Consider the following 15283-nt stretch of genomic DNA (forward strand, 5'->3'; position numbering starts at 1 on the left):
AGGACTTACGTCCTGGTCACGGAGAGGCTTTAGCGTAAAGGTAAAGGAACTTTCCACGGTGAAAACATACTAGTTAGTATGCACATGAGCTGCAGTAGTTTAAAAATATATATATGTATAAATTTACTATAAACACTTGTCATTTAAGCATAATTATTTCCCAATAATTAGCTTAAAATCATAATTATAAGTGGCAGTTATTATAAATAGGGTATCTGTTCATTAAAACGTTTAAAAAGCAGAACAGCCTGGCCAGCGTGACTCAGTGGTTGAGCACTGACCTATGAAGCAAGAGGTCACAGTTCGATGCCCCGTCAGGCACATCCCCAGTGGGGGGCGTGCGGGAGGCAGCCGATCCATGGTTCCCTCTCATCATGGATGTTTCTCTCTCCCTCTCCCTCTCCCTTCCTCTCTGACATCAGTGAAAATATATTTAAAAAAATGACAAGCAGGCCACTGCTGAGTCTCGCTGCTCAATCCGACTCGTGCTGCCAGTTTCTCCTGAGGACGTCAGCATGTGCTGCCCCAGTGGGCGTGTTCTCTTCTCTGCTGGGTGACATGGGGACCCGGCCGGGGGCTTTGTTACAGAAATTACCTTTTCTGCATCTTGGTTTCTCATCGATAAAAGCTGAGGGAGTGGCGAGTTTGATTGTTCGTATCCAAGATGTGAGGTTACGTCCCATGAGCCCTCGCACATTCCGAGTCTGCATCTGGGACAAGTGGCAGGACGAGTCTCCTAATAACCCCCCAGGTGACCCCCCTAAATATCGCCGTCCTCCCTTATCCACGGCTTCGCTTTATGCGGTTTCAGTGACCCCTGGTCCACTGGGGCCCGAAAATATTAAATGGAAAATTCCAGAAACAAACAGTTCGTAAGTTTAAATTCTGTGCCATCCTCAGGCCAGAATGAAATCTCAGTGTCCATTCCTTCTCGCCCGATGAGAAGCCACCTTGTCAGTGCGTTCACGCCACAGACACCCCCGCCTGCCGGTCACTCAGCAGCCGCCTTCGTTATCAGATCCCGTCCAGTCCGCAGGGTTTGTGCTCAAGCAGCCCTGGTTTTACTTACTAATGCCACGTTCTCATAACTCATTGCAGCAGATTGTTACCACTGTCCTATTTCATTACTAGTTACTGTTGTTAATCTCTAACTGTGCCTAATTTATAATTAAACTTTATCATAGTTGTGTACATACAGGAGAAAACATGGTATATACAGGGTCAGTACTACCCACAGTTTAGGCACCCACGGGGTCTTAAAACGCATCTCCCGTGAACCAGGGGGCACCGTAAAGGGCGAAGCAGCACCAGGACCTGCCGCCCTCCCTCGGGCCAGGTCCTGTGGACAGCCTGTGACCGTCACAGCACCCAGAAGGAGGCCCTGCATGAGTTTGCAGAGGCCAGTGCCGGCACCCACGGCGTTCCCGCCACCCACGGCGCTCCCAGCGTCCTGCCCTGAGCCCCTGCAGCTCCCTGACGACACAGATGCAGGGAGCAGGTGCGGGTGAGGGGCAGGACTCAGAGAGGCACAGAGTCTGGGGCTGGGGCTGGAGGCAGCGCTTTGCAAGGTCAGAGCCTCACTACCTACGTTTTTCTCAGACCAAAGGAGGAGCTTGTTGACCTTGAGAGGTGGCGTTCCCCCTCTGCTTCTGGTCCGCTCTGCTCTGGTATTTGCTCCGCGGGCTGGTCGGGTTCCAGCCCCAAGCCCAGTACAAGGAGGCAGCGTGGGCACACGGCTGTGTCATTCCTTTCCTGACCTCCCTGTCTCCAGAGCTGGCAAGGCCCGGGGGGTGGGGTGGGCCCTGCATTGTTCTTGCTTCACAGGATCAGGATCAACGTGCACATCAGAAGCAGCAGGCAGCATGGCGAGGACACACACACACACACACACACACACACACAGGAACACACACAGATACACACGGGGATACAAACACACAGATAAACACGGGGACATACACACACACACACACACACACACACCTGCAAGGACGCTTTCTGGCTGAAAAGAGGGTAGAACTCTTTCCTTCGACTTTCCCTGAATGTCCAGTGTCAGAGAGAGGCCAGCTGCTGGGAAGGGCAGGGCAGCACCTCCACACGTGGTCCCACAGCCTCTCGCCCGAGAGCCACAGCGAGTGCAGGTACGTACCCGGCCTGGGCGCTGTCCCGATACGGCAGCACTGAGAACACGCTGCAGAAGGATCGCCTGCCACTGAGGAGGACGATTCTACAAAATAAAAACAGAAAAAGAACAAACAACTAAATGCAAAGACTCTTAAATTTAAAAATCCCCGAGCGATGAAGTGCTCATGGGATTCGCAGCGGCGTCTGCCCCTCCCTCCGCCTCCGCCTCCGCTGCCTCTGATCCGGTCAGCCAGCGAGACACCCTGCACGGAGGGTCTGCAAGGAGTCCTTCTCCGTGCGACCTGCTGGCTCTGGGCTGCACAGGCCAGACGGGCGCAGGGCTGAGCTGGGTGCCCGGTGCTGTGCCCGCAGCACATCAAACCCCTGGCTCCCACCCTGCAGTTACGGAGCAAGAGCAACGGGCCAGGAACCTGGAGCCGGAGAGACACGCAGACGCTTGGCAGGTGTGTCTCCCAGGCTGCGGCACAGGGCTCTGAGGGTCAAGGAAGGAACAAGGACCAGCAGCCTCAGCCCCATCCCTGCGACAGACACTCCTGGAAACGGCCCCGCACGGCCCTCTCACGTGATCGATCGACAGGCACGCGGACAGGCATTAGCGAGCTCTCAGCAGCACGGACCCTGGCATCGAGAATAACGTTTGCGAAAGAGAGTGACGGATGGAAACAATGGAGAAACGAGTGGAAATTAAAAAACAACATTCTTTGGTGCCATGGCAACACACATCAGATGCGAAGCTTGTTGGCTTCTGTCATCTTTCCCTTCAGTAACTAACCCTGAAGCCAGCGGAGCGGACAGCACCACTGGCATCAGATTGGGGGGCTCTGACCTGGTTCACTGGGACATTCCGTGGCTTCCACGCTCGCAAGTCGGGCTTCCCAGCACGGCACCGGCCTGTCTCCTCGCTCTTCCTGCCTCTCTGGCCCTCACACACGGCACCCCCCACGCCCCTCACTCACCACAAAGGACTTGCACACCCACCTTCAAGTCCCGCCTTGCACGCCTCTGTCCTTTGTTGTTCCTTCTGCCTGTTGTGCCACATGGCACTCGGGACCTCGTATTTGTCCCTCAACACTGGCTCCGCCGTCCCCTCCCCAGTTACTCATTCCCCTCGGCGCTGCTTCTGCTCCCGATTTCCTCCTCAGGAGGGTACGGACCCCAGAGCGGCGAACCAGGGGCTGCTCCCCTCTTCCCGCGGTGGGTGCAGCCGTGGCACCTGGCAGCCCCCCCACCCCAACGCCCTGGGAGCACCGAGTCCCCATCACCGGGGACAGGACTGCGGCTGCTCACTGCACAGTGACTCCCGTCCACAGTGGCCGACGGGACCCACAACGTCCCAGCTTCACACACGGGGGCTTTCCTCCGAGCCCCGTGTCCCACGTGGAAAGGACAGGAACTGTAACTGCCTTGTTGGAACGTCACTGCAGCGATGAGAGCACAGGACGCCCCAGTCACTGGAGCCCGTTCGGGGGCGGGGGGGGGGCGGTGAGTTCACCAGCAGAGTCTCAGACTGAGAACCCTGCAGTCTGTGCTCCACGGACAATGAAGGACCACACGTGTGGCCTGTCTGTGAACGGACACGCACACAGAGGGCCTCTTCTCTCCCAAGGGGGATTCTCATCGTCCGCCACAGCCCCGAGGCCTGGCCACTTCTGCAAGGACCTGGTGTCCACCCGGAGGGGCGGCCGAGGCCTGCAGGCCACACCCCGCTGCTCCCTGGTCCGCTCCGGAGAGCCGGCTGCCTGCAGCACCGTGTTGATTTGCTCAAGTAGATGTAATAGCTCCTACTCACACGTGTCTATCAGACGCCAGATCTAAACACTGTAACGAAGGGGGCACGGGAGCTGACACACTCGCGGGTGTGGCTGACCGTGGGCCCCATCACCCCGGGTGCCTGAGGCCACGCTCCTCTCTGAGACCAGAAGAGGCTCCTCCTGTGGGCTGGGCTGGGCACCCAAGGGCTCCTCGGACACCCAGTGATCTGCCTTCACCCGGTGTTGAGGGTGTCTTTCAGCCTGGCCTGCAGGTCACCAGGCGGAGCCTGAGGTGGGGACAGAGAGTGACTGATCCCAACAGCAGCCGTGACATCAGGGCTCTGTGTCCCCCGCTCTGCACAGCCTGGGCCCCTGCCCAGATGGGAGGAGAGGGGTTCTGCACCCCCAGCCCCACCCCCGCCCGCTTTCCACCAGGAGAAAAGCCTGGAGCCCCGCCCTCTCCCCGTCCACGTGAGGAAGGAAGGCGTTGGACAGACTCGTCTGGCTTAGCGGACGGCATCTCGTCACTCGGGCTAAAGTGCCCTCCTTCCCACACACCGAGCTTGTTTGGACGTTTTTACTAGAACAAGAGAATGAGAGCGTGTAATGCCTGTGAAACGCGAGCATTCTTTCCGAGGCTGCAGCCACCACGTGCCCGTCAGTAAATGAGCTGCATTGTTCGCGACATGAAAGCTCGCACTGTGTGGTCTGGCCAGGAGGCCTGGGAGCGGCCGACAGCTCGAGTCTCATTCAGAAAAGCATGTTCCTCTAAGCACTGGGCAGGCTCAGCAGCAAGTAGGTGCCTCTCTGGTCCAGCAGCTGGGCTGGGGGAGGCGAGGGAGGACCACACGCCCCTGGGCACGTCCCGTCCTTTCTCGGCCGCCATCCGTACCCGCCCACTGTCTCAGGGACAGAGAAGTCCCACAGGTCTGCAGCGGTTCATGCCCCACGGAGCTGGCCAGTCAATGCAGCCGCCGAGAACACAGCCCACGTGTGTCCTGAAGTAGCTCTGGGATCCGGGGGACGGCAGGCCTCGCCCGAGCAGCAAATACCAAGCGCGGCGAGCTCGTGCCTCTGCTTCCGACAGCGGCAGCTCCACGCAGTGACTAGAGCCCCACGCGGGGTCCAGACCTGGGGTTCCTGTGAAGGTGCCGATTCGCTCTTTGTGAGCGCCAGGCAGCGTCCGTCCTGCACACACACAAGGATGTCAGACTCGCAGCCCTACACGCGCGTGTGCGTTTGCAGAAGCAGATCAGATGCAGCGCAGGACGACATGACAGCCCGCTCCGTTCCGATGGCCCGATGGGCTTGGGAAACCGGCCGCCTCCACGTCTCCCTTCCGGCCACAGGGGCGCCTTCTCTCCTGCACGAGAGGCCTGTGAAGCCATTTCCCGTCTGCGACACGGAGCCGGAGCTGGTCAGGATGAGCAGGAAGCGGTACACGAAGGGAAGGGCTTCAAAGAGGCACTAAGTCCAGAGAGATGGGCCTTTGAGGGAATAGAGATCACATCCCCATACGCAGAGTCTGTCAGTGCGGCAGGCCCATGGCTGGGCTCCCTCGGGTCCAGGGTTTTCCAAACCCTCCCAGGAGGCACCCTCTAACTTTCTTCTTCACTAGCCCCTTTTCTGTGCTTAGGAAAGTGTTTCTGGTCTGAGGGAACTTGCGCTTCAGGCCACAAAGCCTGCGTCCCTGGTGAGATGCCGGAGGGCTCGGGACGGCCGGGAAATGCACACGGCCCCCCGACAGCCGACAGAGCCCATGGCCCACGTGCACTGCATCTGCCTTCAACCCGGCTGCCCGGTGCCCAGTGTCTGAGCAGACGGCGTCCGGGGCCATCCAGGGCTTGTAGGTGTTGCCTCTGAAGCCCCAAACCAGCAGCTTGCTCTATTTCTAGACCTCGAGGCGTCTCTCTTGGCGTGAGGAGGCCTGAGGTCTGCAGGTGGAATGTTCCAATTGGGCAGAAACGTTCTCCTCCAGACAGAAAAACCAGCAGCCGACTTCAGAAGTTGGAGCGAAGAGAACGGCACGCACCACATGAAGGCTGAGTCAGTGACGCAGGAACACAGCCCAGGCGTCCACGGGCCAGGCGTCCACGGGCCGGGTGTCCACGCGAGGTGCTGGGTGTCCACGGGCCAGGCGTCCACGCGAGGTGCCGGCACACAGGCAGCAACACACTCTCAAACTCTGCAGTTCACCCTCCCTGTGCCCAGGGAGCAGGAAGGAACACACTGAGAATGTGTCGAACCGTGTTCCCCAAAGGACGTGTGGAGTCCTGACCCCGGGACCTGTGCGTGCGGCCTTAGCTGGAGCCAGGGGCCTGGCAGATGCAACCAGCCTAGGACAAGGCCATGCTGGAGGGGTGGGCCCGAGACCCAGGGACTGGGTTCACCAGGAGAGGGTTTGGAGAAACCAGACCCCGAGGGAAGACGGCCACGAGATGGGGAGGTGGAGCGAGAAGGCGCCCACGGAGGAGAGGGACTTGCAGCCGAGCAAGTGTGTGGCCCGTGCGGAGAACAAGCGCGTGTTTGGCGCCACAATGCAGACCGTGTGGCTGAAGATGGTGTGATGAGTTCTTTTCTTTTTTTCAGGGGGGCGTGGAGGAAGGGAGGGAGAGAGAGAGAAACATCCATCGGTTGCCTCTCATACACACCCAGTTCTTTTTCTGCCTTCACACGGAGACAGGTCGGCGGTGGGGAAGTCATGTTGGACTTGACAGTTGGAGAAGAAAGCAAAGCTTGGCTGGGTTTGGGGAGAATAGAGTTCAGACTACGAAGTGGATGCCGGGCTGCGGGCCGGATCCCCAGTAGGGGGCGTACAGGAGGCAGCAGATCGGTGATTCTCTCTCACTATGTTTCTCTCTCCCCCTCTCCCTTCCTCTCTGACATCAATGGGAGTGGCTGCGGAGACGGCAGTGGGCAGTCACAAAAAGACGGCTAGCAGCTCCGTGATGACAGCACCACCAGCCTGCATGGCGTGCGTAGGCACCTGACTTGTGCCAGCTCGGCGCCCCCCCCCTTGCTCCGACGCCCTGTGCAGCCTCACTCACCACGGTGCTGGCCATGCTTCCCTTCGTCCGGGCTCTCCCTTTCCCGTGCCCGCCTGTTGGCCCCGTTCCTGCTCCAGGACCTGTCCTGGCCCAGCCCACTCCAAGGCCAGTTTTTTAGGTCCCTCTTCTCTGAGGCGCCTTCCCTCCTCCAGCCCCTGAACTGGAACAGCATGTCCCATGCATCCGCCAACGTGGCAGGGCCCGGAGCAGCGGAGCGGCTGAGGTGCGGGCTGAGCACGCTGGGAAGAAGTGGCTGCCCGTTCCCTGGGGCTGCCCCACAACGCGCCACAACGGGGCGACTTCAACAGCACGCTGTGCCCGCTCCGGGTGAACGCGGAGAGAACAGGTGAACGCAAAGAGAACGGGGTGAACGCGGGGAGAACGGGGTGAACGCGGGGAGAACGGGTGAACGCGGGGAGAACGGGGTGAACGCAGAGAGAACGGGGTGAACGGGGTGAACGCGGGGAGAACGGGGTGAACGCAGAGAGAACGGGGTGAACGGGGTGAACGCGGGGAGAACGGGGTGAACGCAGAGAGAACGGGGTGAACGGGGTGAACGCAGAGAGAACGGGTGAACGCGGGGAGAACGGGGTGAACGGGGTGAATGCGGGGAGGACGGGGTGAACGCGGGGAGAACGGGGTGAACGGGGTGAATTCGGGGAGAACGGGTGAATGCGGGGAGAACGGGGTGAACACGGAGAGAATGGGTGAACGTGGGGAGAACGGGGTGAAGGCGGGGAGAACGGGATGAACGCGGGGAGAACGGGGTGAACGCGGAGAGGACAGGGTGAACGCGGAGAGGACGGGGTGAACAGGGAGAGAACGGGGTGAACGGGGGGAGAACGGGTGAACGGGGAGAGAACGGGGAGAGAACGGGGAGAGAACAGGGTGAACGCGGGAGAACGGGGTGAACGCGGAGAGGACGGGGTGAACTCGGGGAGAACGGGTGAACGCGGAGATGCCGAGGCCCCAGCTGTATCTCCAAGCAGCTGCCCTGATGTTACTGACCACGAGGCTGACATAGGTGTTTTGTACTGTTTTCCAGGAAACACAGGATTGTCTTATCACGCTTGGCCTTCAGTTTCTGATCTTTCCCCTTTTCTCCCTTAAACTGTGCTGAACACGCAGGGTCAGGTCAGGCGTCTTGTCCGAGGACAGCTGCCCTCCCTCCCGCCAGCCGCCCTCTGGTCCTGGCGGAGCCGGAGCCTCTGCCCACGGGCAGCAGGTGTGGGGACCGAGGAGCCCCGTCCGGCCTGCAGCCTGAGTCACAGGAGGCGGGAGCCGGGCCCTGAGAGGACAGTCGGGGGGAGCAGGCTCCCTTCCGGGGCGGGAGGAGGCGGGAGGAGGCGAGCACAGCGGCCCTGAGGCCGTTCTGTTTTCAGTCCAGACCAGTGATGGCGAACCTACGACACCCGTGTCAGAGGTGACACGCGAACTCATTTTTTTGGTTGATTTTTCTTTGTTAAATGGCATCTAAATATATAAAATAAATATCAAAAATATAAGTCTTTGTTTTACTATGGTTGCAAAAATCAAAAAATTTCTATATGTGACACGGCACCAGAGTTAAGTTAGGGCTTTTCAAAATGCTGACACGCCGAGCTCAAAAGGTTCGCCATCACTGGACTAGACATGAGTGGCCTTTTGCAAACCAGAAGCTCAGCGAAGTGGTCTGCCCAGGACCTGTGGCCTGGGACAGTGTCCCTAACTCCCCGCTCAGGGGAACCACTGCCCAGGTCACAGGTCAGCAGAGGGAGCTGCCCCTAAGGGTGCAGCACCAGGGACCCCGAGCCGCCTTGGGCTCAGGTCCAGTGCTGCCCTCGCTGCCACGAATGGACGCAGCCACCCCCTCGCAGATGCGCCAGCAGTGATGCCTCCGATCTACGTGTCACGGGACAGTGTTCATATCGGGGTTGTGTAAATTTTCACTGAACAGCGCTTTCCGACAGGCCCCGTGAAGAAGAGCTGGAGAAACAGGCGACCAGTGCCAGCAGCCAGGCAGCGTGCCAGTGCCCAGGGGCACCCGCGGGCAAGGCCGTGGCTCCATGCTCCTGCAGCTCCACAGCGGCACCAAGACGCGCCCAGCACAGGCCCAGGGGGCATCCGCTGACCAAGGCGCACCGCCCAGGTGAAGACAGAAAACAGCCCAACAGAGCAGAAAAAGAGGGAAAGGACAGAACACGAAATTTCAACTGTTTTTCTCTTCAAAGGCTTCCATGCAAATATATGTGCGTATTAAAGACTCAGTGCGGCCCGGGCCGGCTGCTCAGTGGATAGAGCCAGTCGGCCTGCGGACTGAAGGGTCCGGGTCGATTCCCGGTCAGGGCACAGGCCAGGGTTGCCGGCGCAGGTCCCCAGTAGGGGGCGAGCAGGAGGCAGCCGATCCATGATTCTCCCTCATCATGGATGTTCTATCTCCCTCTCCCTCTCCCTTCCTCTCTGAGATCAATGAAAATATAGTAAAAAGTAAAAGACGGCATGTGGTTCATCTAAACCTCACCAAGCCTCTGGGCAGAGTGAGGAAGCGCTGCCTTCTACAGACTTCTTGGGACGGTTCTGGCGGGAAGGGGGTGAAAGGTCACGGGAGAGCCTGCGCTTCCCTTGGCCGGGTCCAGCCATCGGCGTCCACACGCCCTTCCCCCTGGACCCACCCCTCCTACAACCAGGAGGCCGAGGGCGGCGTCTGTGCGCGTAGTACCTGCCGTTCCTCGTGTCGTGTTGCCGCATGTTCTTGATGAAATGGATCTTCTTCAAGTTCTTTGGTCTGGGCGAACCGGAGAGAGTTCGACATCTGAAAAACAGTCGTTTCAGAAATACAGTCAGTGGCCGCTGGACAGCTGAGCCACCTCCACACAAAGACAGGAAGGAAAGACCAGACAAACGGGGTGAGTCACCCCAGGATAATGAGGACAATATGGCTGGGAGCAAGGAAGCTTAAAAAACACCGAAGACAGACAACTTCCTTGATGATGCTGATAACACTTTATATGAGCCTCCAAAACGCCAGCTCACGAAAACCATTGTCCTCAGGTACAATCACTCCACCTACCGGCTCCAAAGACATCAGTCTTTCTTGTCATCTTAAAAAAGAAACCCTCTTGTGTCAGCGCAGGCAACGGAAACAGAAAACTGTAAGTTAAAGGGTTCGGAGGGGAAACCACACGGGAAAAGTCCGTGTGAAACAACCCTGAGCCACCTTTCTTGTCCGCAGCCCTCTGGCCTGAGCTGAGCTGCTGCGGTTCTCACGTGGCTCCACATGGAGCTTCACTCGAATGAGGTTCAGCCCCGGCGAGGGGGAGGCTTCTTCTCCTTTTTGTTTTTAAGATAAATTTTAAATAAATATTTGTTGAACAGAACGACTTGGATTGAAAGTATTTTTTCCTGGAATGTACGACACGGGCTTCCATGGGCTGAAAGCCCTGACCTGTGTGTGTGTTTCCACAGTTACCGGTGCATTCCAAGCTCCACAGCTGCAACAACACCAAGGAAAGCAAAACACCCCACACACGAGTCTTTTCTTGGAAAAGGGAGGTGACCGGTCTGTTTTGGTTTCTGCTGCCAAATGTTGCTGTTCACTCAGACCTTTCTGACCCCAGGGCTGATTCTGCCATTGGGAGTGGGGACCCCAGAACTAAGCCTCCGAGGGGAAGTCCCAGGAGCTGTGCCCACTGTCCAAGCCACAGCGAGGTCCGGGCTGGGTCCCCAACCTCAGTCAGGTCTGAGCTTTGAGGCTTCAGGGGCAAGAGTAACAAGGTAATTAACAACCAGGTGGGTATGGGCTCAGGAGGGGGGGGGGGGTCACAGACCCACAGAGCAGCCCAACCTCTAACATCCCCCAAGGGCCAAGCTCAGGGGAAATCAGTCCAGACCTCAGGGTGTCCATCCCCCAAGCCCCTTCCCCACCTCTAGGAAGGGCCAGTCTTTCTAGAAGCCTTTCAACAAAGGGCACTGACATTTATTTATTTTCTAAGAAACAGCCCCTTACAATGTGACTTAGCTTGCAAACAATCACAGCGAAGCCGTGAGCGCCGACGAAGCAAAGGCGTGACACCAGGTACGTGGTGGCTCTCGAGGAAAAGGGGGTTCCCTGGCCTGGGGTCTAGTCAGGTCACTGCATCCGAGCAGGGTCCGCAGCCCCGACCCGCACACTCGTCCCTTCCCTGGCGCTGCTGTGAGGATTCCCGCGGCGGCCTGTACAGAGCTCCGCCATCTGTAGGTGGCGCAGGATGCAGTCACATGGAAACATGCACAGCCGTGCACTTGCACGTGGATGCAAATATGCACACACGTCTCAGGTGTCGTGGTTCTTAAGACCAGTGGCCTCAGAGGGTGCACACTCGGTGACCACCTGCCCCCTATGTTGTTGAAAGTGCCGTCCTTGTTAAGGGTCCTGAGTTCTTGGTTTTAAATAGATTCTTTCAAAGACCTGCACTGCCTGCCGGAGGGCCTTCAGCAGAGCTTCCTGTGGACTTCGGGGGGAAGCACCCCAAACCCCACTCCCCCGCAGGCTCTAACCCAGGTTCAGTCTCCTGGGGGCTCCTCCCGCCTTCTCGGGCAGCTCTGTGGGGCAGGCCCAGGACCCCCTGGCCTCACTTCTACCCCCAGAAACCAACGCTGGAGTCTGCAAGTCACCCAAGGCCCCCACTGTCGCTCTCACACGGCAGAGGACTCCCGAAGCTCAGTCCCTGGCGAGGGGCCTCTGAGAGTGCAAGGACGCTCCCAGGGGATTCTGCACAGGCCGAGGGGTCAGTTGTGCCTCACACCCTCCCCCGCCTTCCCCACTGGAGAGCTTCCTCGGCCGGCCAGTCCAGGACAGTGGCCACAGCAGAGTGAGCAGGGCTGTGAGCACCTTCCCATCCTGCCCCAGGGGCCGGAAGCCCAACTCAATCCCAGGCCCGAGGAGGAGCACCGGCTGCTCCCCGCCTCTGGGCCCGCAGAGAGGGCTGCAGGTCGGGGGACACAGCCCCACAGGCCTCTGCAGGAACTAGGAGTCATGGGTGGCTGTCAGCACCAGCAGGGGAAGGAGGAGGTGCAGCAATCGCCGAATAGGGCACCAGCCAGCCCCCACCGGCCCAGACAGGCTGGAAACTGGGGCGGCAGCGGCTGCCACGTGTGCGCAGGTAAACGAGGTTTTTCTGGACACCTAGGGAGTCCTGGGTTCTTATTTCTAGGACACTCGGTAACCACCAGGCCAGAGGAAACCCTCTCCTTGTAAATGCTCAATTCTTGGAAACTTACTAACACACTGGGATGCACAAGAGAAAAGCAAGACTTTCAAAAGGAGAACGTAACAGAGGTGCTTTATGTGGCTCTCAGCGCCCGATCCTAGCTGCCTGGGCTCCCTTTCAAGGAGCAGCGTGTTGTCCTGCGTCTTTTAAGCATTCAACTCCACCCCCAGGGAGCCTGAGGACACCCTAGGGAGTCGTGGCGTTAGCAACCATTGCCAAGGAAACCGGAAGACTGAGCACATGTTGTGGCAGGGTGAGCAAAGAATGAATTAATTTTGAAACCGCCTGAATTAACATGTAAATATCCATTTTAAAACATACACTTTAAGTGACGCCAAATTAAATTAGGGTAGGATTAAATTAAAAACTAATTTAATGAAAGATTAGCTCTTTCTTGTTAGCACTGATTATAGGACACACGTAATTATGCAAAAGGTTTTTAATAGATGCCTTGGAGCCACTTGTTCAATGTGCTCAGTTTAAAAGCCAGTTGGGCATTAGCATTCCACCCCCAGTTCCCCCAAAATTTCAGTGCCGTTAATGATACATTCATTTCCCAGAACCCGGGAGCTGGGAAGGACCTCTGCGATCAGCCCCTTGTCCCTCCCGCGTTACAGATGGGAAGACTGAGGCCCCAGCGAAGCTAAGGGAACTTCCAAGGCCGTGTGACCGGTTTGTAGAAGAATCCGGTCAAGCCCTCAAATCCCCTGACTCCTAACCTAAGGTCCCTCCTGCTGTGCCGTGCTGATGTTATTTCCTAGGAACAAGTATATTTCTAAGAAAAAAATTTTAATTAAGAAAGAAGTCCAGGGGAAAATGAAGGCTTCTTAAACTGCCTCGATTCCCTTATTTCTGACTGATGGTTAAATGTTGGATTTGAACAAGATTTGCTGGGAATTCAGCAGTTTCTGGAAGAGCTGAGGGAGACACCCGGTCTCACTCTGCCTGTGCTGCCACCAGGACACAGGGCAGAGCAGGCTCAGCCTGGGCCAATTCTGAGAGGGGCAGGGTGACGGGCGTGCGCCCAGGAGCGCGTGCCCAGCGCCCCCTCGGCCCCTTAACCACCTGGGCCCCTAAAGGGGAGCGACGTCTTCCCACCGGGCCCCCTTGGCGCACGGCCACGGGCACCCTGACCACGAGCTGCTTGGGCCCTGGGGACACCAGGCTGCCAGCTCCGCACACTGGTTTCCCGTGTGTGGCACCTGCTCGCAGCACCGCCCCCCCTCGCTGATCACCTGGGCCAGCGCCTGCCCCCACAGACTTTAGTGCCGCTTCTGCAGCTCTCCCTCCAGGAAGCAGCCCTTCTCCCAACACTGACAGCAGCCAGGACGGAAGGACGCACGCACCGCGCCTCGTCGTCCCGCAGCGACACGCACTCACCGGGGACGGCCCCGAGTCACAACCGTTTTCAAAAGCAGAAACTGAACTGTCAGCCCCGCTGTCTCTTTGGAATAAAGTCAATGATGGGACTCAGGGCATCTGACACGTTCGACCCGACGCCGGCCTGTCCGTGCTCCACCCTCCACCCGGAGGTCTGTGCACAAGACCCAGGACCTGGGGGAAGGCTCTGGGCCCAGAAGGAGCCGGCTCCAGGGTGAGCTGCCTCCCTCCACATGAGCATCTCCCAGGCCCAAAGGGAAGGGCCCGGGGCGCCCCAATCCTGACCCACGGCCCGACCCACGGGTGCAGGTGTGGGTTCCGGAGGAGCGGGTGCGAGCTGAGGGCACACCCTCCGCAGGCTCCCCTGCCACTGCCACGTGTGCCCTGTCGGCCAGCGCCCGGCTCGCTCAGCTCCTTCTGCAGGAGCAGCCCCCACGGGCCACAGGCTGGGCGGCAGCGAGTGCTGCCTCCTCCAGGGGCCTGGCTGGCCCGCGGTGCGGACGGGGCGGCAGAGGGGGTTAGAGGAGGCACGGCACAGCTCAGCACTGCAGTCACCCAAAAAGGTGCCGCCAGCACTTCCGTCATCTCCGGGGAGGGAGGGACCAGTCCCAGGGAGCAGGCACAGCTCCCCTCACACGTTGCCCAGCACCTGGCCGCACAGGGCACCGCAGGCACCGTCAAGGGAGCCTGTGTCTGCTGCGTCACATGGCACCTGGACGGGGGCCAGGCTGGGCTGTCTTCATCGCCAGCAGCTTTCACAGGGAAGGGAGAAGGGCCCCACACTGTTCTCCTGGTCCTCAGGGCAGGGGTGTCCAAACTATGACCCTGGGGCTCAGACGTCATTTTAAACACTTAATTCTGCAGATCAGGAGTTTTAACTGTGGCTGTGACCTTGCCCAGCGAGCGATTTACACACAGAAACGCCAGCCGGACACTCACCTCCGCAGGGGGGCGTTCTCCTCAATGTCTTCCAGCGTCTCCAGCGAGGACCTCTGGGAGAGGAGCCGGCGTCTGCGGAGAGAAGGGAGAAGCCTGGGCGTTAAAACTGCCTGTGAAAGGGACCGGGCGCTCTGTACGTCGAAAGCTGTTCTAAGAAAGAAAGTCCAATAAAGTCCAAAGAGATCAGACAGCAGCTTCTTTACGAGGCCGCGTCCCCCAGCCGCACCCTGAAGGGGCAGCTCACGGGACCCTAGGACAACAGCTCGCAGCTGTGCCTCTGAAGCGTCCAGGCCACAGCTGAGGCGCGGCTGCTCCCAGCCCTCGCCCAGGCTGGTCTGAAGCCCCAGAGGGACAGCCCGACGCCCAGCAGGTCACACCCCTCCCGCCAGGCCCGCGTCGCCTCATCCAAAGGGCAGGGCAGTTCCACAAGGAGCGCGCGTGCCGTCAGCCATGCACGTCAGTCCTGGGGTGGGAGGCTTTGGAGCTTAGCAAATGCCTTCATCCTGGAGCCTCAGTGTCCTCGTCCACGAAATGGGAAAGTGAGAGCAGGAAGCAGAGCTCAGGAGTGCTCGACGCAGGGCAGCTGCTGACACGCAGCTACGGGGCTTCCGACTGACACTCGTTTCCTCCCCTGGAGATGCACCCTGACCTGCCTTCCCCTCAAACGACCGGATCGGGCGGCTGTCCTCGGCCTGCCCCCCCAGTCCCAGTCAGGGCACGGGTCCCCACCAGAAGCCCTGTGCCTTAGACTTCCCTTCTACTCTGCTCCTTCTACGCGTGTTCCTCTTCTGGG

The 15283-nt window shown here is 58.9% G+C and overlaps 1 protein-coding gene across 1 annotated transcript in view; it reads right to left on the minus strand.

The window, feature by feature from the left end:
* The window catches only part of LOC102437789 (CDK5 and ABL1 enzyme substrate 1-like), a gene marked incomplete at its 3' end in the record, with an annotated part of 24643 nt that extends 10086 nt beyond the window's left edge, over positions 1–14557 (minus strand). Inside the window, exons 1-3 of the mRNA XM_023748852.1 lie at positions 14491–14557; positions 9642–9734; positions 2150–2227 (exon numbers count right to left, since the gene is read on the minus strand). Of these exons, the coding sequence (XP_023604620.1) occupies positions 2150–2227; positions 9642–9670 (107 nt within the window). The remainder of the gene's footprint in view (positions 1–2149; positions 2228–9641; positions 9735–14490) is intronic.
* Between the last annotated feature and the right edge of the window lie 726 nt (positions 14558–15283).

The sequence above is a fragment of the Myotis lucifugus genome, unplaced genomic scaffold (assembly GCF_000147115.1).
Source record: "Myotis lucifugus unplaced genomic scaffold, Myoluc2.0 scaffold_1936, whole genome shotgun sequence".
Classification (NCBI taxonomy): domain Eukaryota; kingdom Metazoa; phylum Chordata; class Mammalia; order Chiroptera; family Vespertilionidae; genus Myotis; species Myotis lucifugus.